At 36.2% G+C, this 27,561-nt stretch overlaps 1 protein-coding gene across 1 annotated transcript; it reads right to left on the bottom strand.

Annotated features, from left to right (window-relative positions):
- Positions 1 to 962: 962 nt before the first annotated feature.
- LOC117290679 (matrix metalloproteinase-19-like) lies at positions 963 to 27,431 on the bottom strand. Its single transcript, XM_033772200.1, has 9 exons — positions 27,026 to 27,431; positions 20,339 to 20,456; positions 19,629 to 19,861; positions 18,923 to 19,142; positions 4,479 to 4,637; positions 3,996 to 4,091; positions 3,512 to 3,672; positions 3,162 to 3,312; positions 963 to 2,811 (listed from the first exon to the last, which is right to left on the bottom strand). The coding sequence occupies exons 1-9, from the start codon at positions 27,161 to 27,163 to the stop codon at positions 2,585 to 2,587; spliced, it is 1,503 nt and encodes a 500-aa protein (XP_033628091.1). The 5' UTR covers positions 27,164 to 27,431; the 3' UTR covers positions 963 to 2,584.
- Between the last annotated feature and the right edge of the window lie 130 nt (positions 27,432 to 27,561).

Below are 27,561 nucleotides of genomic sequence, written 5' to 3'. Positions count from 1 at the left end.
GGTATTTCAGCGTAGGACTTCTGTACACTCTGGACTACTGGGCAAATCAATCCCCTTGTGCCACCAGTTTAATCCTACGTAAACCAACATCTTAGCAACCATAATACAATGAAAACAATATGGGTATAGAACCGCTGAGGGGTAATGGATCTTCGTGGCCTTATGTCTGACTACTTGTGTTTATGGTAATCGAGGAGGGCCTAGCATGGATGACTGCATTGTAACAACCAGCCAACATCAAAACATCACTTTGTTGGTCATATCTTGGGAGGTTACTTGAGACGGACGCCCATTACCGGATTTGGGAAGGCCCTACGGGTTAATTATGCTTCCTAAAGAGCCAGTGGCAAACGAGATGATTGGGGTTAAACTATAAAGAGTCATCCAACGCCAGCTAAAAAAAGATCACTTTACATTCAGGGCAAAAGGCTTGGTAGGAGGAAGGGGGTAGACAACATTCTTCTCCCAGATTTTCCCTTTCCTATAGATAACTGTCGAATGTACAATTATATTGCATTAACATCACTTTTATTTGAAGAATAGGTTAGGAATGTATTTCCTTTGATGACGAAAGCATAACAATTGGCATTATTGGTACACGACGGTGTATGTCATGACCGCTCACTAACTGTAGGGCCATCATAGATTTGTCCTAAGAAAACAAAAGAAGTCGAAAAACAAAATAACTGCCGCCCTACTAGCTTCCTCGCCATACTCTTGACCGTAGCCTGTATCATCAATCCACCACCTACCAAACCTCAACGGGTCTAAAACGATATTGGAATCAGGGATAATCATCCGAGTTAAATTGCTAGTTTATTTTAGAGCCAATGAAAAAAATGGCGGCAGGATACGGAAATTGTCCATGTATTTTCACTATATATAGATGTTTTCTCGTAAAACAATGCACCAGAAAAACAATTCAAACATCCTACAGACCACACGCAAAAACTCCCAAAACATAGGCTTACACCAAAAAATACTTTAATTTTACTCTTTTATTAACAGTTAATGATGTACAACCCCTGCAATCGTATTGGATCGCAGCACTGAACTGAACAAAAAAATTATAAAAACTCGAACGGCAACTGGTATACATACGTCTCTATTTTAACAAAATTAAAACTAATCGTTAAATCCGATAATATCAATACAATAATATTATCATGTTCTTAAAAAAATAAAGACTTAGTGCATTGATTTGCTAAAATAATATTCTATCCAAGAAAAAGTGAGCATAATTATTAAGCCGTAAAAATACTACTTAATATTTTGGTGTGTATTGCCACCGTTAAGCATGTACACTGTAAACCTAAGAAAGCACCATCGTGCCACGTTTTCAACGAGACCGGACTTTGTTATTACAATATTACTGTTCTAACGAATTTGGTAATTTGATTTTACGAATTTCGTTAGTTTCGTTCTAACGAATTTCTATAATCTGTTGTACGAACAAATAGTTCGTTGTTTACGTTCAATTATGTCTGTTAAAGATTAAACTGCCCTCTCTCGTCAAAACCTTGATGAAATTGTGACCAACAATGTTAAACTCTCATCAGGAGGTACTTTAATTACTAATAATATTTCTCCCAGTATTATGTTAACATCAATTGCCTCTCTCATTCAAAGTTGTTAATTGCTCAACAACCTTATTACAATAATTATTTATTTCGTATATTATTTTTCCAGTTATTCAAATAAAATAAAATAAAATAAAATTTACAGACTTATTTTGTATTCATTGCACTAAGAATGACATAACTACCCTTTGGGGGACACAAAGCACTTGGGAATCTTATCACATGCAGCATCGATCCAGAACACAATTCAGACATGCATAGATCAACCGGTAAAATGTACCTCTGATTTCCATCCAACAATTCCAAGACAAGGAGCTTCCAAAATAATATTTGAACAAAGCACAACATGTCTAGCTCAGAATCGATAACCCTGAACCGACTTCTTTGGAAGAAGTCTGCGGTAATTTCCATTGTTTATGTAGGTTTGAGCATACTCGCAATTCAAAGAACAATGGATTTACACTGTAGTCAGGCTGACCCAAAAGTGAATTCCAGGTCAAACCGACCCCAAAGGTATCCGGATCCGGATAATTTACAATAAAAATAAAATTGAAAGTTGGAGTTAAGATTGTTTGCATAAAAATGTAAACTTTTGCATCGTGAACAAATAGCATATTTTCTACCCTTACACCGATGTGTTTTAAGTACTGGATACTTTTTTTCTGAGAAAACAAAAATTATGGGTCTGTGATCAACACAAGATCAATCTCGAAAACACTCACCCAACTCAACAGCATTATCCATTCGGCTCATGATAATTGAGGGTGCTCTCCATTCTGTGGTAGATAACTTTGCGCACTGATATCCATGTCACAATTGTACAAAAGCTATAGCTTAAAACTATTACATGTAGTTGGTTCACACACATTGTGTCCAAGACTTATCTACAAATTAATTGGTCTCCGCATACAGAGACTAAAACAGAGTCATTTCCCTGGTAAACAATGAGGCAGACACACTACTGAAGAGCACAGCCCTCACAAGTCTTTCATAAACTGGGTGTGTCATTCCGAGCAGCCTAGCCAGTCAATATGTGCATATCGCGGGTACCCTCGGCTGGTGGTGAAGCTCCAAGGGCTAGACTGGAAGTACAAGAAGTTGTCAGTGAAGAAGTATATATAGTTGTCTGTCCACTGCATGGCGCTGACTATGTTAGTTGGTATACCAGCAAATACGTTGATTCCAAACGGACCCTGGACGCCTTGCCAATTGAGTAAGTAGAATCCATTATCTGTCCGGAAAAAATATATTATTAGTAAAAGAAATTTGATTGCCATGGGTACGAAAACAGCAAAATAAGATCAGTCTTTGCTCGGGGACACCAGAGTATAGAATAATTATGTTGCTGCTGTCAGAAAAAACAACACCAATATAGAGTATAGACCTTTATAGCAGGCCTGTACAATACAGCCGATGTACAGAGATATACAGTAGGCCTAGTAGAGTACTGTAGGCCTAGTATATTATGCATGGTATAGGCCTAAAGTACTTAAAGACCCGTCACATAAACTTATCATCATATGGATTTCTAGTTTTCATCGTCTTTGGCAAGTCCGATTGCACCATATTGTTGTTGTTTACCTGAAAAGAAATAAGTCTCTCCATTTCCACTGATTTCGAAGACGCCTTTTACCCGAGCGACGTCCGCAGGAAAACCTGAAAAGACTTCTGAGATGTCTTTTGGAAAACCGACGTCTAAATTCGTCAGAGTGTATCTCCATACCAGACGACCCTGCACATAAAAAAGAAGTATATATTTAAATTTTTCAAAGCATGTTGGTTTTTAAAGTGATCATTGCTTCCTTCACACACATCAGGCAGAAGAAATCTTGCGAAATGGTTGCAAAACAAAAGTGAAAGAGAGGACACTGTATTCGTTTGAACAAACTATACTCTCCAACAAGTTAGTTATATCCCTCTGATTTTCTCACCTTGAAAAAAAATGTCTTTTGAACCTGATCACCCCAAACAAAACTATTTTTAACGGTGATAGCAGCGTCGATGTCACCTTCTAGCCCTGTCCATCGGCTGGAGATCCTCTGCGGGTATCCATTCTCCTGTTGACCATTCGAAACTCTCCAGTAATAATCACCTGCAACATGCAATGGAAGTTAACGAATAAAACACTCGCGGTCTAGGTTTAGGTCTAGGATCAGGGAAAAGGAAAAACTTGCTCCACATATCTACCACCATATCGCAACAAGTTGGGGGTAGTGCGTTCTGCTCTACCAGCCAGGCTTCTGATGGATGATACCCAAGCCCACATCCATATGGACTGTAGGGTAACCCTGTTTCAGGCATAGGAGTAAGTAGCAACGACCCCTAGAAAAGTGGTTGATTCTAGCACAGACCTTTAATTGGTCTTCTATGCTTTGTGTGGCTGGCGACTTACCAACAACGAATAAAATAACGCACCTTTGAATATGTATGTATGTCCGTCCATCATAACGGCATCCATTGTTACCTGGCACAGGTCCGGCGCATCTTCAGGCTCAGACGCATCAACGTCACCTGTAAAATAAAGTTTAGATAGTTCATCAAAGAGATTATAAACAAACAAAGATATATTACTGCTGGCATTGAACTCTGGATTCACCAGGTGTCCACTTGGTGGCGCACATATTGTGTAAGGCGCCGTTATCTAAGCAACTATCAATTTAGTGAGGTTCTTATAGAATGATAACATGTTAAAATGTTACAATAGCAGGCGAACAAAACAAGCCATAGGTCGATTTCACAAAACACTAAGATTCATCTTAAAATGGGTTGTCAACATCGCCATTGTGATTTGTGTTGTGACATCACACTTTCCTTAGCAATTACGATTGACACACATTTAATATCAATCTTGACTCTTTGTTAAATTGACCCCAGGCATGGGTATGAATAATAACATACCATAGAGGCTTTGTATACCGTCGATGTCATCTTGGTGTAGGGTGTACGTGGGATTGTATCCGAAGTGAAACGGGAACATGAGAGAGCCGAACGCCACACTGTGACCCAATCCTAAAGAATGGCCGATTTCATGGGCTGCAACAAGCCAAAGGTTTGCCCCTGTAGTAATAAAACATCCATGGGACAATGCATTAAAAACAGAAGAAAGATTTGAACTTAGGTATGAATGTTACAGGGAGAACGAGTCAGTGATGAGGGTGGGGGGGGGCACAATAAACCTCAGCACTTTTGTTGAATTTAAACCCCTTGCAGTTTTTTTAACAAAATATCCCGACTCAAAAAGGCCCATTTTTAAAAATTGACCGAAAAATAAAATGGTCCCAAATCAGTCAAAAGAACAAGTTTAACCCCTTGCAGTTTTTTGAACAAAAAATCCTGGCTCAAAAAGGCCCATTTTTAAAAATTGGCCGAAAAATAAAATGGTCCCAAACCAGTCAAAAGAACAAGTTGAACCCCTTGCAGTTTTTTTAACAAAAAATCTTGGCTCAAAAAGGCCCATTTTTAAAAATTGGCCGAAAAATAAAATGGTCCCAAACCAGTCAAAAGAACAAGTTTAACCCCTTGCAGTTTTTTTTAACTCAAAACCCTGACTCAAAAAGGCCCATTTTAAAAAATTGGCCGAAAAATAAAATGGTCCAGAACCAGTCAAAAGAACAAGTTTAACCCCTTGCAGTTTTTTGAACAAAAAATCCTGGCTCAAAAAGGCCCATTTTTAAAAATTGGCCGAAAAATAAAATGGTCCCAAACCAGTCAAAAGAACAAGTTTAACCCCTTGCAGTTTTTTGAACAAAAAATCCCGACTCAAAAAGGCCCATTTTTAAATATTGGCCGAAAAATAAAATGGTCCCAAATCAGTCAAAAGAACAAGTTTAACCCCTTGCAGTTTTTTGAACAAAAAATCCTGGCTCAAAAAGGCCCATTTTTAAAAATTTACCGATTAATAAAATGGTCCCAAACCAGTCAAAAGAACAAGTTTAACCCCTTGCAGTTTTTTTAACAAAAAATCCTGGCTCAAAAAGGCCCATTTTTAAAAATTGGCCGAAAAATAAAATGGTCCAGAACCAGTCAAAAGAACAAGTTTAACCCCTTGCAGTTTTTTGAACAAAAAATCCTGGCTCAAAAAGGCCCATTTTTAAAAAAATAAAATGGTCCCAAACCAGTCAAAAGAACAAGTTTAACCCCTTGCAGTTTTTTTAACAAAAAATCGTGACTCAAAAAGGCCCATTTTTAAAAATTGGCAGAAAAATAAAATGGTTCCAAACCAGTCAAAAGAACAAGTTTAACCCCTTGCAGTTTTTTTAACAAAAAATCCTGGCTCAAAAAGGCCCATTTTTAAAAATTGGCCGAAAAATAAAATGGTCCCAAACCAGTCAAAAGAACAAGTTTAACCCCTTGCAGTTTTTTTAATAAAAAATCCCGCCTCATAAAGGCCCATTTTTAAATATTGGCCGAAAAAAAAAAAAAATGGTCCCAAATCAGTCAAAAGAACAAGTTTAACCCCTTGCAGTTTTTTTAAATAAAAATCCTGGCTCAAAAAGGCCCATTTTTAAAATTTGGCCGAAAAATAAAATGGTCCCAAATCAGTCAAAAGAACAAGTTTAACCCCTTGCAGGTTTTTTAACAAAAAATCCTGACTCAAAAAGGCCCATTTTTTTAAAATTGGCCGAAAAATAAAATGGTCCCAAACCAGTCAAAAGAACAAGTTTAACCCCTTGCAGTTTTTTGAACAAAAAATCCTGACTCAAAAAGGCCCATTTTTAAATATTGGCCGAAAAATAAAATGGTCCCAAATCAGTCAAAAGAACAAGTTTAACCCCTTGCAGTTTTTTGAACAAAAAATCCTGGCTCAAAAAGGCCCATTTTTAAAAATTGGCCGATAAATAAAATGGTCCCAAACCAGTCAAAAGAACAAGTTTAACCCCTTGCAGTTTTTTTAATAAAAAATCCCGCCTCAAAAAGGCCCATTTTTAAATATTGGCCGGAAAATAAAATAGTCCCAAATCAGTCAAAAGAACAAGTTTAACCCCTTGCAGTTTTTTTAACTCAAAATCCTGGCTCAAAAAGGCCCATTTTTAAAAATTGGCCGAAAAATAAAATGGTCCCAAACCAGTAAAAAGAACAAGTTTAACCCCTTGCAGTTTTTTTAACAAAAAATCCTGGCTCAAAAAGGCCCATTTTTAAAAATTGGCCGAAAAATAAAATGGTCCCAAACCAGTCAAAAGAACAAGTTTAACCCCTTGCAGTTTTTTTAATAAAAAATCCCGCCTCAAAAAGGCCCATTTTTAAATATTGGCCGAAAAAAAAAAAAAATGGTCCCAAATCAGTCAAAAGAACAAGTTTAACCCCTTGCAGTTTTTTTAAATCAAAATCCTGGCTCAAAAAGGCCCATTTTTAAAATTTGGCCGAAAAATAAAATGGTCCCAAATCAGTCAAAAGAACAAGTTTAACCCCTTGCAGGTTTTTTAACAAAAAATCCTGACTCAAAAAGGCCCATTTTTTTAAAATTGGCCGAAAAATAAAATGGTCCCAAACCAGTCAAAAGAACAAGTTTAACCCCTTGCAGTTTTTTGAACAAAAAATCCTGGCTCAAAAAGGCCCATTTTTAAATATTGGCCGAAAAATAAAATGGTCCCAAATCAGTCAAAAGAACAAGTTTAACCCCTTGCAGTTTTTTGAACAAAAGATCCTGGCTCAAAAAGGCCCATTTTTAAAAATTGGCCGATAAATAAAATGGTCCCAAACCAGTCAAAAGAACAAGTTTAACCCCTTGCAGTTTTTTTAATAAAAAATCCCGCCTCAAAAAGGCCCATTTTTAAATATTGGCCGGAAAATAAAATAGTCCCAAATCAGTCAAAAGAACAAGTTTAACCCCTTGCAGTTTTTTTAACTCAAAATCATGGCTCAAAAAGGCCCATTTTTAAAAATTGGCCGAAAAATAAAATGGTCCCAAACCAGTAAAAAGAACAAGTTTAACCCCTTGCAGTTTTTTGAACAAAAAATCCTGGCTCAAAAAGGCCCATTTTTAAAAATTGGCCGATAAATAAAATGGTCCCAAATCAGTCAAAAGAACAAGTTTAACCCCTTGCAGTTTTTTTAACAAAAAATCCTGGCTCAAAAAGGCCCATTTTTAAAAATTGGCCGATAAATAAAATGGTCCCAAACCAGTCAAAAGAACAAGTTTAACCCCTTGCAGTTTTTTTAACAAAAAATCCTGGCTCAAAAAGGCCTATTTTTAAAAATTGGCCGAAAAATAAAACGGTCCAAAACCAGTCAAAAGAACAAGTTTAACCCCTTGCAGTTTTTTGAACAAAAAATCCTGACTCAAAAGGCCCATTTTTAAAAATTGGCCGATAAATAAAATGGTCCCAAATCAGTCAAAAGAACAAGTTTAACCCCTTGCAGTTTTTTTAACAAACAATCCTGGCTCAAAAAAGGCCCATTTTTAAAAATTGGCCGAAAAATAAAATGGTCCCAAACCAGTCAAAAGAACAAGTTTAACCCCTTGCAGTTTTTTTAACAAAAAATCCTGACTCAAAAAGGCCCATTTTTAAAAATTGGCCGAAAAATAAAATGGTCCCAAATCAGTCAAAAGAACAAGTTTAACCCCTTGCAGTTTTTTGAACAAAAAATCCTGGCTCAAAAAGGCCCATTTTTAAAAATTGGCCGATAAATAAAATGGTCCCAAACCAGTCAAAAGAACAAGTTTAACCCCTTGCAGTTTTTTGAACAAAAAATCCTGACTCAAAAAGGCCCATTTTTAAATATTGGCCGAAAAATAAAATGGTCCCAAATCAGTCAAAAGAACAAGTTTAACCCCTTGCAGTTTTTTGAACAAAAAATCCTGGCTCAAAAAGTCCCATTTTTAAAAATTGGCCGATAAATAAAATGGTCCCAAACCAGTCAAAAGAACAAGTTTAACCCCTTGCAGTTTTTTTAACAAAAAATCCTGGCTCAAAAAGGCCTATTTTTAAAAATTGGCCGAAAAATAAAACCGTCCCAAATCAGTCAAAAGAACAAGTTTAACCCCTTGCAGTTTTTTGAACAAAAAATCCTGGCTCAAAAAGGCCCATTTTTAAAAATTGGCCGATAAATAAAATGGTCCCAAATCAGTCAAAAGAACAAGTTTAACCCCTTGCAGTTTTTTGAACAAAAGATCCTGGCTCAAAAAGTCCCATTTTTTAAAATTGGCCGATAAATAAAATGGTCCCAAACCAGTCAAAAGAACAAGTTTAACCCCTTGCAGTTTTTTTAACAAAAAATCCTGGCTCAAAAAGGCCTATTTTTAAAAATTGGCCGAAAAATAAAACGGTCCAAAACCAGTCAAAAGAACAAGTTTAACCCCTTGCAGTTTTTTGAACAAAAAATCCTGACTCAAAAAGGCCCATTTTTAAATATTGGCCGAAAAATAAAATGGTCCCAAATCAGTCAAAAGAACAAGTTTAACCCCTTGCAGTTTTTTGAACAAAAAATCCTGACTCAAAAAGGCCCATTTTTAAAAATTGGCCGAAAAATAAAATGGTCCAAAATCAGTCAAAAGAACAAGTTTAACCCCTTGCAGTTTTTTTAACAAAAAATCTTGGCTCAAAAAGGCCCATTTTTAAAAATTGGCCGAAAAAATAAAATGGTCCCAAACCAGTCAAAAGAACAAGTTTAACCCCTTGCAGTTTTTTGAACAAAAAATCCTGACTCAAAAAGGCCCATTTTTAAAAATTGGCCGAAAAATAAAATGGTCCCAAACCAGTCAAAAGAACAAGTTTAACCCCTTGCAGTTTTTTTAACAAAATATCCTGACTCAAAAAGGCCCATTTTTAAAAATTGGCCGAATAATAAAATGGTCCCAATCCAGTCAAAAGAACAAGTTTAACCCCTTGCAGTTTTTTGAACAAACAATCCTGGCTCAAAAAGGCCCATTTTTAAAAATTGGCCGAAAAATAAAATGGTCCCTAACCAGTCAAAACAACAAGTTTAACCCCTTGCAGTTTTTTGAACAAAAAATCCTGGCTCAAAAAGGCCCATTTTTTAAAATTGGCCGAAAAATAAAATGGTCCCAAATCAGTCAAAAGAACAAGTTTAACCCCTTGCAGTTTTTTTAACAAAAAATCCTGACTCAAAAAGGCCCATTTTTAAAATTGGCCGAAAAATAAAATGGTCCCAAATCAGTCAAAAGAACAAGTTTAACCCCTTGCAGTTTTTTGAACAAAAAATCTTGGCTCAAAAAGGCCCATTTTTAAAAATTGGCCGAAAAATAAAATGGTCCCAAACCAGTCAAAAGAACAAGTTTAACCCCTTGCAGTTTTTTTAAAAAAAAATCCTGACTCAAAAAGGCCCATTTTTAAATATTGGCCGAAAAATAAAATGGTCCCAAACCAGTCAAAAGAACAAGTTTAACCCCTTGCAGTTTTTTTAACGAAATATCCTGACTCAAAAAGGCCCATTTTTAAAAATTGGCCGAATAATAAAATGGTCCCAAACCAGTCAAAAGAACAAGTTTAACCCCTTGCAGTTTTTTGAACAAACAATCCTGGCTCAAAAAGGCCCATTTTTAAAAATTGGCCGAAAAATAAAATGGTCCCAAACCAGTCAAAAGAACAAGTTTAACCCCTTGCATTTTTTTTAACAACAAATCCTCACTCAAAAAGGCCCATTTTTAAAAATTGGCCGAAAAATAAAATGGTCCCAAACCAGTCAAAAGAACAAGTTTAACCCCTTGCAGTTTTTTTAACAAAAAAAATTGGCTCAAAAAGGCCCATTTTTAAAAATTTGCCAAAAATAAAATGGTCCCAAACCAGTCAAAAGAACAAGTTTAACCCCTTGCAGTTTTTTTAACAAAAAATCTTGGCTCAAAAAGGCCCATTTTTAAAAATTGGCCGAAAAATAAAATGGTCCCAAACCAGTCAAAAGAACAAGTTTAACCCCTTGCAGTTTTTTTAACAAAAAATCCTTGGCTCAAAAGGCCCATTTTTAAAATATTGGCCGAAAAATAAAATGGTCCCAAACCAGTCAAAAGAACAAGTTTAACCCCTTGCAGTTTTTTTAACAAAAAATCTTGGCTCAAAAAGGCCCATTTTTAAATATTGGCCGAAAAATAAAATGGTCCCAAACCAGTCAAAAGAACAAGTTTAACCCCTTGCAGTTTTTTTAACAAAAAATCTTGGCTCAAAAAGGCCCATTTTTAAAAATTGGCCGAAAAATAAAATGGTCCCAAACCAGTCAAAAGAACAAGTTTAACCCCTTGCAGTTTTTTTAACAAAAAATCCTGACTCAAAAAGGCCCATTTTTAAAAATTGGCCGAAAAATAAAATGGTCCCAAACCAGTCAAAAGAACAAGTTTAACCCCTTGCAGTTTTTTTAACAAAAAATCCTGACTCAAAAAGGCCCATTTTTAAAAATTGGCCGAAAAATAAAATGGTCCCAAACCAGTCAAAAGAATAAGTTTAACCCCTTGCAGTTTTTTGAACAAAAAATCCTGACTCAAAAAGGCCCATTTTTAAAAATTGGCCGAAAAATAAAATGGTCCCTAACCAGTCAAAAGAACAAGTTTAACCCCTTGCAGTTTTTTTAACAAAAAATCTTGGCTCAAAAAGGCCCATTTTTAAAAATTGGCCAAAATAAAATGGTCCCAAACCAGTCAAAAGAACAAGTTTAAACCCCTTGCAGTTTTTTTAACAAAAAATCTGACTCAAAAAGGCCCATTTTTAAAAATTGGCCGAAAATAAAATGGTCCCAAACCAGTCAAAAGAACAAGTTTAACCCCTTGCAGTTTTTTTAACAAAAATCTTGGTTCAAAAAGGCCCATTTTTAAAAATTGGCCGAAAAATAAAATGGTCCCAAACCAGTCAAAAGAACAAGTTAACCCGAACAAGTTTAACCCCTTGCAGTTTTTTTAACAAAAATCCTGGCTCAAAAAGGCCCATTTTTAAAAATTGGCCGAAAAATAAAATGGTCCCAAACCAGTCAAAAGAACAAGTTTAACCCCTTGCAGTTTTTTTAACAAAAAATCTTGGCTCAAAAAGGCCCATTTTTAAAAATTGGCCGAAAAATAAAATGGTCCCAAACCAGTCAAAAGAACAAGTTTAACCCCTTGCAGTTTTTTTAACAAAAAATCTGGCTCAAAAAGGCCCATTTTTAAAAATTGGCCGAAAAATAAAATGGTCCCAAACCAGTCAAAAGAACAAGTTTAACCCCTTGCAGTTTTTTAACAAAATATCCTGACTCAAAAAGGCCCATTTTTAAAAATTGGCCGAAAAATAAAATGGTCCCAAACCAGTCAAAAGAACAAGTTTAACCCCTTGCAGTTTTTTTAACAAAAAATCCTGGCTCAAAAAGGCCCATTTTTAAAAATTGGCCGAAAAATAAAATGGTCCCAAATCAGTCAAAAGAACAAGTTTAACCCCTTGCAGTTTTTTTAACAAAAAATCTTGGCTCAAAAAGGCCCATTTTTAAAAATTGGCCGAAAAATAAAATGGTCCCAAACCAGTCAAAAGAACAAGTTTAACCCCTTGCAGTTTTTTTAACAAAAAATCTTGGCTCAAAAAGGCCCATTTTTAAAATTGGTCGAAAAATAAAATGGTCCCAAATCAGTCAAAAGAACAAGTTTAACCCCTTGCAGTTTTTTTAACGAAAATATCCTGACTCAAAAGGCCCATTTTTAAAAATTGGCCGAATAATAAAATGGTCCCAAACCAGTCAAAAGAACAAGTTTAACCCCTTGCAGTTTTTTGAACAAACAATCCTGGCTCAAAAAGGCCCATTTTTAAAAATTGGCCGAAAAATAAAATGGTCCCAAACCAGTCAAAAGAACAAGTTTAACCCCTTGCAGTTTTTTTAACAAAAAATCCTTGCTCAAAAAGGCCCATTTTTAAAAATTGGCCGAAAAATAAAATGGTCCCAAACCAGTCAAAAGAACAAGTTTAACCCCTTGCAGTTTTTTTAACAAAAAATCTTGGCTCAAAAAGGCCCATTTTTAAAAATTGGCCGAAAAATAAAATGGTCCCAAACCAGTCAAAAGAACAAGTTTAACCCCTTGCAGTTTTTTTAACAAAAAATCTGGCTCAAAAAGGCCCATTTTTAAAAATTGGCCGAAAATAAAATGGTCCCAAACCAGTCAAAAGAACAAGTTTAACCCCTTGCAGTTTTTTTAACAAAAAATCTTGGCTCAAAAAGGCCCATTTTTAAAAATTGGCCGAAAAATAAAATGGTCCCAAACCAGTCAAAAGAACAAGTTTAACCCCTTGCAGTTTTTTTAACAAAAAATCTTGGCTCAAAAAGGCCCATTTTTAAAAGTTGGCCGAAAAATAAAATGGTCCCAAATCAGTCAAAAGAACAAGTTTAACCCCTTGCAGTTTTTTTAACAAAAAATCTTGACTCAAAAAGGCCCATTTTTAAAAATTGGCCGAAAAATAAAATGGTCCCAAACCAGTCAAAAGAACAAGTTTAACCCCTTGCAGTTTTTTTAACAAAAAATCTTGGCTCAAAAAGGCCCATTTTTAAAAATTGGCCGAAAAATAAAATGGTCCCAAACCAGTCAAAAGAACAAGTTTAACCCCTTGCAGTTTTTTTAACAAAAAATCCTGACTCAAAAAGGCCCATTTTTAAAAATTGGCCGAAAAATAAAATGGTCCCAAATCAGTCAAAAGAACAAGTTTAACCCCTTGCAGTTTTTTTAACAAAAATTCCTGACTCAAAAAGGCCCATTTTTAAAAATTGGCCGAAAAATAAAATGGTCCCAAACCAGTCAAAAGAACAAGTTTAACCCCTTGCAGTTTTTTTAACAAAAAATCCTGGCTCAAAAAGGCCCATTTTTAAAAATTGGCCGAAAAATAAAATGCTCCCAAACCAGTCAAAAGAACAAGTTTAACCCCTTGCAGTTTTTTAAAAAAAAAATCTTGGCTCCAAAAGGCCCATTTTTAAAAATTGGCCGAAAAATAAAATGGTCCCAAACCAGTCAAAAGAACAAGTTTAACCCCTTGCAGTTTTTTGAACAAAAAATCCTGACTCAAAAAGGCCCATTTTTAAAAATTGGCCGAATAATAAAATGGTCCCAAACCAGTCAAAAGAACAAGTTTAACCCCTTGCAGTTTTTTGAACAAAAAATCTTGGCTCAAAAAGGCCCATTTTTAAAAATTGGCCGAAAAATAAAATGGTCCCAAATCAGTCAAAAGAACAAGTTTAACCCCTTGCAGTTTTTTTAACAAAAATTCCTGACTCAAAAAGGCCCATTTTTAAAAATTGGCCGAAAAATAAAATGGTCCCAAACCAGTCAAAAGAACAAGTTTAACCCCTTGCAGTTTTTTTAACAAAAAATCTTGGCTCAAAAAGGCCCATTTTTAAAAATTGGCCGAAAAATAAAATGGTCCCAAATCAGTCAAAAGAACAAGTTTAACCCCTTGCAGTTTTTTTAACAAAAATTCCTGACTCAAAAAGGCCCATTTTTAAAAATTGGCCGAAAAATAAAATGGTCCCAAACCAGTCAAAAGAACAAGTTTAACCCCTTGCAGTTTTTTTAACAAAAAATCTTGGCTCAAAAGGCCCATTTTTAAAAATTGGCCGAAAAATAAATGGTCCCAAACCAGTCAAAAGAACAAGTTTAACCCCTTGCAGTTTTTTGAACAAAAAATCCTGACTCAAAAAGGCCCATTTTTAAAAATTGGCCGAAAAATAAAATGGTCCCAAACCAGTCAAAAGAACAAGTTTAACCCCTTGCAGTTTTTTGAACAAAAAATCTTGGCTCAAAAAGGCCCATTTTTAAAAATTGGCCGAAATAAAAAAGTGGTCCCAAATCAGTCAAAAGAACAAGTTTAACCCCTTGCAGTTTTTTTAACAAAAAATCCTGACTCAAAAAGGCCCATTTTTAAAAATTGGCCGAATAATAAAATGGTCCCAAACCAGTCAAAAGAACAAGTTTAACCCCTTGCAGTTTTTTGAACAAAAAATCCTGACTCAAAAAGGCCCATTTTTAAATATTGGCCGAAAAATAAAATGGTCCCAAATCAGTCAAAAGAACAAGTTTAACCCCTTGCAGTTTTTTTAACAAAAAATCCTGACTCAAAAAGGCCCATTTTTAAAAATTGGCCGAAAAATAAAATGGTCCCAAACCAGTCAAAAGAACAAGTTTAACCCCTTGCAGTTTTTTGAACAAAAAATCCTGACTCAAAAAGGCCCATTTTTAAATATTGGCCGAAAAATAAAATGGTCCCAAACCAGTCAAAAGAACAAGTTTAACCCCTTGCAGTTTTTTTAACAACAAATCCCGACTCAAATAGGCCCATTTTTAAAAATTGGCCGAAAAATACAATGGTCCCAAACCAGTCAAAAGAACAAGTTTAACCCCTTGCAGTTTTTTGAACAAAAAATCCTGACTCAAAAAGGCCCATTTTTAAAAATTGGCCGAAAAATAAAATGGTCCCAAATCAGTCAAAAGAACAAGTTTAACCCCTTGCAGTTTTTTTAACAAAAAATCCTGACTCAAAAAGGCCCATTTTTAAAAATTGGCCGAAAAATAAAATGGTCCCAAACCAGTCAAAAGAACAAGTTTAACCCCTTGCAGTTTTTTTAACAAAAAATCTTGGTTCAAAAAGGCCCATTTTTAAAAATTGGCCGAAAAATAAAATGGTCCCAAACCAGTCAAAAGAACAAGTTTAACCCCTTGCAGTTTTTTTAACGAAATATCCTGACTCAAAAAGGCCCATTTTTAAAAATTGGCCGATTAATAAAATGGTCCCAAACCAGTCAAAAGAACAAGTTTAACCCCTTGCAGTTTTTTGAACAAACAATCCTGGCTCAAAAAGGCCCATTTTTAAAAATTGGCCGAAAAATAAAATGGTCCCAAACCAGTCAAAAGAACAAGTTTAACCCCTTGCAGTTTTTTTAACAAAAAATCTTGGCTCAAAAAGGCCCATTTTTAAAAATTGGCCAAAAATAAAATGGTCCCAAACCAGTCAAAAGAACAAGTTTAACCCCTTGCAGTTTTTTTAACAAAAAATCTTGGCTCAAAAAGGCCCATTTTTAAAAATTGGCCGAAAAATAAAATGGTCCCAAATCAGTCAAAAGAACAAGTTTAACCCCTTGCAGTTTTTTTTAACAAAAATTCCTGACTCAAAAAGGCCCATTTTTAAAAATTGGCCGAAAAATAAAATGGTCCCAAACCAGTCAAAAGAACAAGTTTAACCCCTTGCAGTTTTTTGAACAAAAAATCCTGACTCAAAAAGGCCCGTTTTTAAAAATTGGCCGAAAAATAAAATGGTCCCAAACCAGTCAAAAGAACAAGTTTAACCCCTTGCAGTTTTTTGAACAAAAAATCTTTGCTCAAAAAGGCCCATTTTTAAAAATTGGCCGAAAAATAAAATGGTCCCAAATCAGTCAAAAGAACAAGTTTAACCCCTTGCAGTTTTTTTAACTCAAAATCCTGGCTCAAAAAGGCCTATTTTTAAAAATTGGCTGAAAAATAAAATGGTCCCAAACCAGTCAAAAGAAGAAGTTTAACCCCTTGCAGTTTTTTTAACAAAATATCCTGACTCAAAAAGGCCCATTTTTAAAAATTGGCCGAATAATAAAATGGTCCCAAACCAGTCAAAAGAACAAGTTTAACCCCTTGCAGTTTTTTGAACAAAAAATCCTGACTCAAAAAGGCCCATTTTTAAAAAATTTGCCAAAAATAAAATGGTCCCAAACCAGTCAAAAGAACAAGTTTAACCCCTTGCAGTTTTTTTAACAAAAAATCTTGGCTCAAAAAGGCCCATTTTTAAAAATTGGCCGAAAAATAAAATGGTCCCAAATCAGTCAAAAGAACAAGTTTAACCCCTTGCAGTTTTCTTAACAAAAATTCCTGACTCAAAATGGCCCATTTTTAAAAATTGGACGAAAAATAAAAATGGTCCCAAACCAGTCAAAAGAACAAGTTTAACCCCTTGCAGTTTTTTTAACAAAAAATCCTGACTCAAAAAGGCCCATTTTTAAAAATTGGCCGAAAAATAAAATGGTCCCAAATCAGTCAAAAGAACAAGTTTAACCCCTTGCAGTTTTTTTAACAAAAATTCCTGACTCAAAAAGGCCCATTTTTAAAAATTGGCCGAAAAATAAAATGGTCCCAAACCAGTCAAAAGAACAAGTTTAACCCCTTGCAGTTTTTTTAACAAAAAATCTTGGCTCAAAAAGGCCCATTTTTAAAAATTGGCCGAAAAATAAAATGGTCCCAAATCAGTCAAAAGAACAAGTTTAACCCCTTGCAGTTTTTTTAACAAAAAATCCTGACTCAAAAAGGCCCATTTTTAAAAATTGGCCGAAAAATAAAATGGTCCCAAACCAGTCAAAAGAACAAGTTTAACCCCTTGCAGTTTTTTTAACAAAAAATCTTGGCTCAAAAAGGCCCATTTTTAAAAATTGGCCGAAAAATAAAATGGTCCCAAACCAGTCAAAAGAACAAGTTTAACCCCTTGCAGTTTTTTGAACAAAAAATCCTGACTCAAAAAGGCCCATTTTTAAAAATTGGCCGAAAAATAAAATGGTCCCAAACCAGTCAAAAGAACAAGTTTAACCCCTTGCAGTTTTTTGAACAAAAAATCTTGGCTCAAAAAGGCCCATTTTTAAAAATTGGCCGAAAAATAAAATGGTCCCAAATCAGTCAAAAGAACAAGTTTAACCCCTTGCAGTTTTTTTAACAAAAAATCCTGACTCAAAAAGGCCCATTTTTAAAAATTGGCCGAATAATAAAATGGTCCCAAACCAGTCAAAAGAACAAGTTTAACCCCTTGCAGTTTTTTGAACAAAAAATCCTGACTCAAAAAGGCCCATTTTTAAATATTGGCCGAAAAATAAAATGGTCCCAAACCAGTCAAAAGAACAAGTTTAACCCCTTGCAGTTTTTTTAACAACAAATCCCGACTCAAAAAGGCCCATTTTTAAAAATTGGCCGAAAAATACAATGGTCCCAAACCAGTCAAAAGAACAAGTTTAACCCCTTGCAGTTTTTTGAACAAAAAATCCTGACTCAAAAAGGCCCATTTTTAAAAATTGGCCGAAAAATAAAATGGTCCCAAATCAGTCAAAAGAACAAGTTTAACCCCTTGCAGTTTTTTTAACAAAAAATCCTGACTCGAAAAGGCCCATTTTTAAAAATTGGCCGAAAAATAAAATGGTCCCAAACCAGTCAAAAGAACAAGTTTAACCCCTTGCAGTTTTTTGAACAAAAAATCCTGACTCAAAAAGGCCCATTTTTAAAAATTGGCCGAAAAATAAAATGGTCCCAAATCAGTCAAAAGAACAAGTTTAACCCCTTGCAGTTTTTTGAACAAAAAATCCTGACTCAAAAAGGCCCATTTTTAAAAATTGGCCGAAAAATAAAATGGTCCCAAACCAGTCAAAAGAACAAGTTTAACCCCTTGCAGTTTTTTTAACAAAAAATCTTGGCTCAAAAAGGCCCATTTTTAAAAATTGGCCGAAAAATAAAATGGTCCCAAATCAGTCAAAAGAACAAGTTTAACCCCTTGCAGTTTTTTTAACAAAAAATCCTGACTCAAAAAGGCCCATTTTTAAAAATTGGCCGAAAAATAAAATGGTCCCAAATCAGTCAAAAGAACAAGTTTAACCCCTTGCAGTTTTTTTAACAAAAAATCGTGACTCAAAAAGGCCCATTTTTAAAAATTGGCCGAAAAATAAAATGGTCCCAAACCAGTCAAAAGAACAAGTTTAACCCCTTGCAGTTTTTTTAACAAAAATCTTGGCTCAAAAAGGCCCATTTTTAAAAATTGGCCGAAAAATAAAATGGTCCCAAATCAGTCAAAAGAACAAGTTTAACCCCTTGCAGTTTTTTTAACAAAAAATCCTGACTCAAAAAGGCCCATTTTTAAAAATTGGCCGAAAAATAAAATGGTCCCAAATCAGTCAAAAGAACAAGTTTAACCCCTTGCAGTTTTTTTAACAAAAAATCCTGACTCAAAAAGGCCCATTTTTAAAAATTGGCCGAAAAATAAAATGGTCACAAACCAGTCAAAAGAACAAGTTTAACCCCTTGCAGTTTTTTGAACAAAAAATCTTGACTCAAAAAGGCCCATTTTTAAATATTGGCCGAAAAATAAAATGGTCCCAAATCAGTCAAAAGAACAAGTTTAACCCCTTGCAGTTTTTTGAACAAAAAATCCTGGCTCAAAAAGGCCGATTTTTAACAATTGGCCGAAAAATAAAATGGTCCCAAACCAGTCAAAAGAACAAGGAGTTTATAGTGGCAAAAGACCAATCATATACGTTTAAAACTAAAAGGTGCAAAAACAATATTATTTTAAAGGGTCGTCATGGAAGATGTTCCCCAAGGAAAAATTGAGGCTAAACCAGCTACAGTCTCAGTAAGGACAAGGGAACCCTCCTAAAAGGTAGACCTTTAACTTGTTTACCTGAGTAAGACTTGTGTGTCCACGTTTCGCCCTCGTCCAGATGTACATCCGCAGTGTCTTCCTCGCTCCATGGCCAGAAGGCGTGAGCCAGCACCATACCTGGGCCGTCAAACGGCCGGTTATCCCCGTGCTCTTCAAACGACGGGTAGAAGTATATACCGATGTCAACATCTCCACCTCGTATTCTTTGGAACGTGAGTATTGTGCTATTTGACCACAGCTTTAAGATAGTGAAAATGACCACTGGTATTGTTTTAATATAAGGCTATAGTTGAAGTTAAGGATATCGTAATATGGTTATGGTTTTAGTTTATTATTCAGATTTTCTTACGTTTGGTAATCACTCTTACAGCAGCTTTCAATAGTATGAAACATTATTGAGAAACGTTTCACTTCGAAGTAATGTGGCTATGTAAAATGATTTTGTTGTGCCCTGTTGAAATTTGATTGAAACGTTAACGCGTAACGTTTCTCAGATTTTGTAAAGTTCATATTGGGGATTCTGCTTGTACAATAACTGCTACGGATTGTTGGCGATATCTCAAAAACTAGCCCCCGTTTTTAAATGAAATGTTCACACTTCAATTTGATTGTATACATGACCACAGCTTTAAGAGAGTGGAAATACATGTTATATGTATTATACAAACTATAATATTCAGAAGTTTTGGTTGGATCCATGGTCACTTCAGTCACTGTTTCTTACCTCGAACGCATCACGAATGGCCTCCTCAACCACAGTGGGTGGAAGGTCGTCCGTGTATCGGATGATGTCATAGGTTATAAGAGTTGATGGCGCTGACCAATCCAGACCTTCAGATGGTATGTAGTAACGCTTCCTACGTCCACCCTTTTTCCGATGAGTTAATGGTAGAACTTTGTCTGTATTCCCGCAGCGGGATCTTGAAATACATTCAAAGATATGTTCGTCCTCAATTCCTGTAGATTGTGGGAGTTGAATGGATCAATAGCACGTTTAAGAATAATGGTGTGAATTAAATTACATTTCGTATTAGCATATCGTATACCTCACTACATTGTTATCACATTATAGACTATTGTGCGATTGTAGCAGTCATGTCATTAATACTATTGCTTAGTCACCACGCCAAAAAAACGTGGATGCACTGGTGACACTTTGGTCATTTCTCCGGCTCCGAACAGGGAATACGGTTATTTTAACTCAGTCGTGTTGTACTGGACCTTTTGCGAATCGTTTGCCAAAGTTCAAATTATTTAATGAAAACGTAGTCTTTACAAAGAGTAAGTCAAGGCAAGTCCAGATTTTCACATTTCTAGTGTATTTAAATCTCACATAAGTATTATAAAAATAATGTTCTATATTGAGGAAATGGAGTGGATGTGGGTTTTGTTTCACATTAAATATAATAACATTAACATCAAATAATACGTCACCTGTTACGTTTAAATTGCACTGGTATTGTAGTGCTCTGATTGCCTTTTCCAACTGTGTATCGTCATGCACTTGATCGCCAATGTCTGGTCCAAAATACTCATACTTCTGTAAATATGTCTGCAAAAAAAATAGAAGTTATGCGTAACGAAATGAAGTTGAGACTGAAGTTAGTTGAGTCAGGATTTATACGCAGCCGCCATTTTTATTAGGTGCAAGAACAAACATTTCTTTTGCAATGTCATTGCCTGCCAGTTGTGCTAACCATTGTTGGCAATCGTACCTTTACTACACAAAAATGTTGCCTTTACTATACAAAAAGTACAATAATTATTTATCATTTAATTCAATAATGCTAACGCATATTAAATTATTGTGCAACTAAAACATAAACTTCATTTTATTCTTCCTAAGAATGTTATACTACAAAAGGGAAGACCAGTTATAAACACAATGGCTAAATTTTAAGGGATCTAATACCACTTTAAGCTAATAAAAAATTTTGCGCCCTAGACCTATTTGTATTCAAGTTATTTTGAATACAATAACATGAGTCATAGCGATGTGTTTGCCGAGGGTCTACAATGGGCGTTGGTATAATCCAACTATATAAATCGTTCCTGAAATGTCGTTTAGGGTTACCTGAACACAGAACCCACTCTTGCGTTAAATGTGTTCATTACCTTACTAAGTGGAGGTGTGCTCTCGGTTCATTTGAGCAAAAAGTATTTCAAACGCATTGTTTATACTTTCCAATCAGGTTAACTCTATCGCTGGCCGTTTTCTATACCATGGCGTTAGCTTTGGCTCGCTTCCAAATGCTAACGTTTTAACGGCAAAACCCCAGAGCCCAAGCATTGAAAAGGGCTCGACTCTTACATTGACCCTCTGAAAACTCCAGACCTAGGAGTTTTTCAGACTTACATGGAAAAGTGTTTGATTTTAACTCAATTCATGTGTCAGTTTGATCAATATGGGTTATTTTGACACCGATTCCGGGTCACGCTGACACAGCAAAGGGCCAGGACTCACGGGACACAATGTGCCACAAAATAACTTCCCAAGACAATTGGTGTTTTGAGTCCCTGACTTAGGATTTAGTTCCTTAACTCTGACCAGGAAGTTACATTTTATACCCAAATATGTCTAGTTCCAACATCTTAAGCTTTACATCTTCTTCATAATCTTCTGAGTGTCCATATTCAATCCATGAGTACAAACCGAAAAGTGCACAAACCATCAGAATTGAAATAGAGAAACACTGTCCGAACTTACTTTAATAGCACGATACTATGTGAAACATGACCTAGCGGACTAGAGGTCACTTATTGTTCATTTCAATATAATGGAAAGCTTGCCACAAAAAAAACTTCTCAAACCAATTGTTTTTGTGTCCGTGAAGTAGAGTGTCCTTTCTTAAGAAAGACTCTAATGATGAATGGGTCCAGAACGAAGGGATTTTCTTGCGGTTAACCTACGGCAAAGTTCGTGGAACATTTTCTCAGACCAAGGACTATAAGCAAAGAGGGTAAACTCACAATGTTGTTTTCACCAGCAGAACTTTGTCATAATACTCCCTCCCTGGACTATCTATCTTCCAAAACATTGGGGATGCCAATTGTCCAATTGATAATGATACATTCCACAACTGTTATCGTCCCAAGCAATCCCCACTGGAACTCTCTTTTCAGCAAAAGATGCCCATTCTTTACATAATTATAGAACTTTGTGGCAGAACCACCATCTCTCATTGTACGGACTCACAATGCTATAGTTGTAGGAATTGTAACATACCAATCTACCTGGTTGAAACCACACTTCTCCAAATGAGAATTGTACCAAATAATATTGAAAACCTGCGTGACAACATAACATCGGCTTTTTGAAATAGGATCACATTCCCGGGTAATGTCATACTGATGCAATCTATGACAACTTGGGAATCGTCTTTCCGCAATCGGGGGAAACACCTAACTTGGTGAGTGAGGCACCAATGACACTGTTGCCATTGGGTGTATAAGTGCTGTGGAGTCAACATTTGCAGGCCCAGACTGGCCCATATATACCAAGGGTGCGCAGTACACAAACGAGTTCTGTTTGGAATAGATTTGAATAATCAAAATTTAATAATGATTGCCAATACAGGGTTAAAACATCAAGTTGTTTACATACCATCGGGCAGTATGAATTATCTTTTTTTATGTATTAATAACAACAAAATATACTTTCACTTTTGGCAAATCAAGGGACATTGTTCAGTGCTTTGTGGACAACAGTGCCGACCCCGATTGCCCGATGGCAAGGAGACAGTAATGGCCCAGTGCGGTTACAATTGATGATAGAACACGGCAACAAAAACGCTGTACAATGTTGAAACTTCACAGTCAAATTCCCCATGTGTTACTACTACAGTGTGTGTTACTACTACAGTGTGTGTGCTCAACAAACACATGCAAAACAAAATTGCTACAAAAAGGGCAGTGCGAGGGGTCTACACCCTTCGCCTATTAGCGTCACAAGCATACGTCACTACACGTTATCCAATGAAATAATTGTATCCAATGATATCATAGAGGTATGTAAGACCAGTGTCAGTTTAGGTACACGTACATGCTTGTTTCCATTACTTGACCTCTTCGATTGCAGTCAATGCAAGAAGAGATAGTGATATCATTAATGACAATCTAGACTCTCGCTTCCCAAATGAGAAATTGCAAAAGGTCATGTACAAGTTAAACGAAGTTTGTGTAATCATCCATCAACTTATGACGTGTACTGTATCAAGGTCTATCAAAAGAAATAACTCATGCACATTTCTATCCCACTTCTGACACCACGTTGTAATATATACAAGGTTGGAGACTTGTTTTTATAAGTTGAAACACAATGGTTTATTGAGCAATTGAAGAACTGGTTGTGTGACATACACTGGGCTTACTAGCATAAAAATAAAACTTGAGTGTAGACTTGTACAATTCCTTTTTAAGTATTATCACAACACGAAACACTTTCACAAAAGAATGTACATGTATAGGCCCTTCATGTTATTGCACTGGATTGTTTGTCAAAGGTTCACTCATAATGTTTGTTTCTAAATTATGTCAGACTTTGTTGAAATGCAATTACAAATTGCATTACTTTGTTCTTATGCCCATATAAGGCCTATGTTGCCTGCTAACTTATGGTATTTTTTTGATTAAGCATTTCGTATTGGAAGACTGTATCTACGTTGCAATCCCTAAACAATGTCAAATTTAAGAGGGGGGTTAAAAGTGACTCACAAAATGGGTGTTCTAACAACTAATTAGTACAACCTTCCTTTAAAAACTTCGATTCACGATAATAAGCCCTTGTTGACAATGGCTTAGCTGTGGTCGGGCATATTGATACAGATTGGGTTATTAGTTTTTATAACCTGAAACCAACCACGCATAAAAATGAGACTATTATCTAGACTACAGCATATTACAGTAAGGTAAAAAGTGCATCAGACGATGCCAGTTCAAGCAGAACTTGTTATTATTTTGATATATCATGGTAATGCATCTATGAAGCTACAAAAGTGCTGTATAAATTGTGGAGAATGTAACGGTAAGCCGACTTGTTTATTGATTTTACTTTCATTTTCTCTCAATTTCTTCGCCAGCAATTTTAATAAAAAGTGACTCACGATGGGTGCTTTCTACCCCTCCCCGAAACCATTTCGTATTCATCACAGTGAATGGTAAAGACAGCCAACGAAACCACGCATATAGCTTACACGTAGAGTTTTATACTCTTTCAAGACAAGCCAAGCGGTAGCAAAACATTAATATATACCCAACATGGGGTATTGCTAGCATCATTACTGTTTTTTACTTGCCCGGTTTTTACCTACCCAAATTGCTTTTCATCAGAGTGTTTATTCAAATAATGTTTCCAAACGATAATGTTTGCGGAACGCCTCAGCTCAGGTCGTTCGAACCAGGTCGTGGTTCTACGCAGACTTTAGTGACGTTTTAATTATGAAGTGTGATCATATTTAAGGGGAGCATGGGTGTTCATGTATTGCGTATTTTATTCTTTTCGTACCGCCTTGTGCATGAAGCCATTATACTATAACGTCCTTGTCCAGGCCACGTGCCAAAAACTTGTCATGACTCTTGTGTAGACACATGCTTTGTCTGGCGTATGTTTATTTCAAACTAGTTGGGATGGGATGACCTCGGTTCAAAGACGGCGAACTTGTCGAGGAAGCTAATTTTAGTTTTACCCAAAAGTACCTTTTCTCGATTCATGAGGAGTAAAACCAATTATATGACGAATTACGGTTTCTGCCTGACGTGCGGAGTTAATAACGTAAGTTCTAGAACAGAAAAATAACGAGAATGCAGGAGAGAACGGGAATTGATGGGTTGACTTCTCATTCAGCTTTTGGGGTGGGAGACCGCAAAAAAACATGAAAACATCTTTCCGACTAGGTGCCTTTTTTAAGGTGTTTTTCTGCCACATCATGCCTCAAAAACACAACAATGAAAAGCACCGCAATGCCTCCGGCTGGTACGGCACACGAAGTTATTTTCAATGGGCAAAAGCAGCTGAACTTATGTTACAATGAAAGAGAGAACTTTAATGTTAAGGTTCATCGACTTTGGTTTTCAAATAGTGAATGACTTTCACTGGCAACAAATCAATGTTCTCAAGGCTGAATCTCACAAACCTAACAATTCAACCGTAAATAAAACCGCATTGCAAATTTGTATTTAAATTCATGGCTCAACAACATGAAATAACCTTTTTTTCTCGTAAGCAGAAACTGTCTACGTGCACTTGCTACGTGAAAAAAAATGTAAAAAGATAAAGTATTGACAATCACATTTTCCTTCAATGGCAATATAATGTATAGACAGTTTATAATTTCCATTATGCTTGGTTCACTCAACGATTTCTTTATGCAATACATTTTATGTTTGTTATTTCGTTTTTTCTGCGGAGTGATCTGCATATACATAGGCGCACATATTGATGCGATGTCCCTTCATGGCCACCATAATAAAGGTAATGCGAAAGTGAACTGCATATTGAGCACAATGCGTTATGTGATGTTCCTTCATGGCCGCCATAACAATGGTATATGAATCTATACAAAGGAGTCTGTCACGCACCGGGTAGTCCAAACTTGAAAACACGTAATGGGACAGTCCCGAATTATTACAGAGACGCCGTCAAGTTGCGACAGGACCAAGAGTATCAACCGAAAATAAAACCAGAGAACATGGTTCCAAAATAAAATTACCGACAAATTTACGGGTACGTTTTTCGTAATTACACCGCAACGCAGTAAACCGTATCTCACCCCACAATCACCGTTTTAGTTTAGTTTGTAATGGAAAAGAGAACAAGCTAAAGACGTATCGAGTTAGTACGTGCGAGGTACGGTGTATCTTGGTTTCCAGGGTACGAAGTGTCCAAAGTAAAGTTTACCCTTGCAAAAGGAAAGAAGTGAGTGGCTTTTTTAGCCTTTTGGGGGGCGAACTTGCAATACAACAACTTCTTAAAGGGTAGTTAAGGTACGAAGTGACCTGATAATTCTCCATGGAGGAAACTAAACCCACGGTCTATCGTGGAAATCTTTCCTCCATTTTGAAATTGTTCAAAGAAACTTTTCAGCAGGATACTGTACCCGCAGTATACATCTGTGCAGAAACTAATGACAGTTATAGTATACGGTAGGGTTTGTACAACAACAAAGCAGTACGTCAACAAGCCTGTGGATGTTTAACAGCAAGCTGTACCTGTTGTACATCACCAAATGCACTGGACCGTAAGCACAATGCGTGTCCACCCATTGTCCCGACAAATCGAAACAACAAACTTCAGAGGTTACAATACTATACACTATGGAGGTTACGCCATAATAATGACCAATGTCAGCATAGAACCATGAAAGTGGCAAAACATACCATGAATTTTGCTTAACCACCGGAAGACATAACTTATGTTAGATGGTATTTTTACCTCTAGGGTACCGATAATACAATCAATCATCTACCTGGTAATAAATAACATTGACCCTCGATAGCTCCTCTTTGGCCACAGTGAACCCAAGTGCAGGAAACTTGAGTGCAGATAGGCCTACTCATAGTATTTAAGATAACTCACACTGTTCTTGTTTGGAACAATCATTGTTGCTGACTGCTCGTGTTTTCTCATCAAAGGTCATTTTATAGAAGGCATAGATAGAACAATGAGAGTCGAGAGTCGTCCTGATATTTTAACTTTCCCTTAATTGGGAAATTGTTGTCAATATCAATATGTAAGTCCCTATGATTGTACGTCCAACTCAAAGATTGTACGTGCACTGCAGATTTTCCGAAACCATGCCTAAAACTAACCCTAAAAACTAATCACAACTTTCACCATAAACCTAACTTCCCCAATCCCTGTCTAGTATCTGACCCATCTAAATACTCAGACCATGAAGGAAGAAATATTATTCGTTTGGGTTTGCCATTAAGTTGTGACAGCTAACTATGTCCCTTACTTAAAGTTTATGCTGTCTAAACATTTTTCTTTACGGTCTCACTCACTATCACAACTCTTGCATAGCATTGTCTGCAATATTTCATTATTTTCACTCCAGGAAGTTGTTGATTTAAAATGCGAATAGAACTTCATTTAGCAATTATTAAAGTCATCTTTTAACTTACCAGTAAACTTGATGCAGTCGCCTCCGTTGTGTTGATCATGTATAAAACACAACTTATGAAAAGTAATAGCCGAAGGTCATTAATAAGTTCCTTTGTCATCTTGCCGAAATGGCCCATTGTGGCCATTAAACGGTCCATTCTACCCAAGCCATGCACATCAACACACCGTCTGGCCAGCTACAGTTCTGCTACACTGGTATATGTCTAAATCACCTCCAAATGAGCGAAGTAACCAGGTCGATGTTTGAAGCCATTACCAGCGAGTTTTCGTGTCTCCAACTCCCAAAGATTGCTCGGTTTTCTCCACAGCAAGACGTCGTTTTTGTGTATGTTTCTCCCCGACTTGGAATGGACGTGTTTACATTGTAGCTCGAGTCTCAGTACTGTGCACTCCTCGGCTGCACAGGTGTTTTGGAACCTTATGTGGAGACATGCGTGATGGGCCTTTGTTAGGAACATAACAATGGGGTTATTTTGATGCGTCATTTTGTATTGAAAAATGGCCCTCTCTCGGCCTACTCATGACGAAATCGAAA

This window comes from Asterias rubens, chromosome 5, assembly GCF_902459465.1.
Source record: "Asterias rubens chromosome 5, eAstRub1.3, whole genome shotgun sequence".
NCBI classification, from domain to species: Eukaryota; Metazoa; Echinodermata; class Asteroidea; order Forcipulatida; family Asteriidae; genus Asterias; species Asterias rubens.
This window is presented reverse-complemented; position numbering and strand designations above follow the sequence as displayed.

Coding starts and splice junctions, on each gene's coding strand:
- LOC117290679 (XM_033772200.1), bottom strand. CDS start 27,163: ATGGACCGTTTAATGGCCACAATGGGCCATTTCGGCAAGATGACAAAG. Junction 20,457..27,025: donor CGACTGCATCAAGTTTACTG/GTAAGTTAAAAG, acceptor TTTTTTTTGCAG/ACATATTTACAGAAGTATGA. Junction 4,092..4,478: donor CGGTATACAAAGCCTCTATG/GTATGTTATTAT, acceptor TTTATTTTACAG/GTGACGTTGATGCGTCTGAG.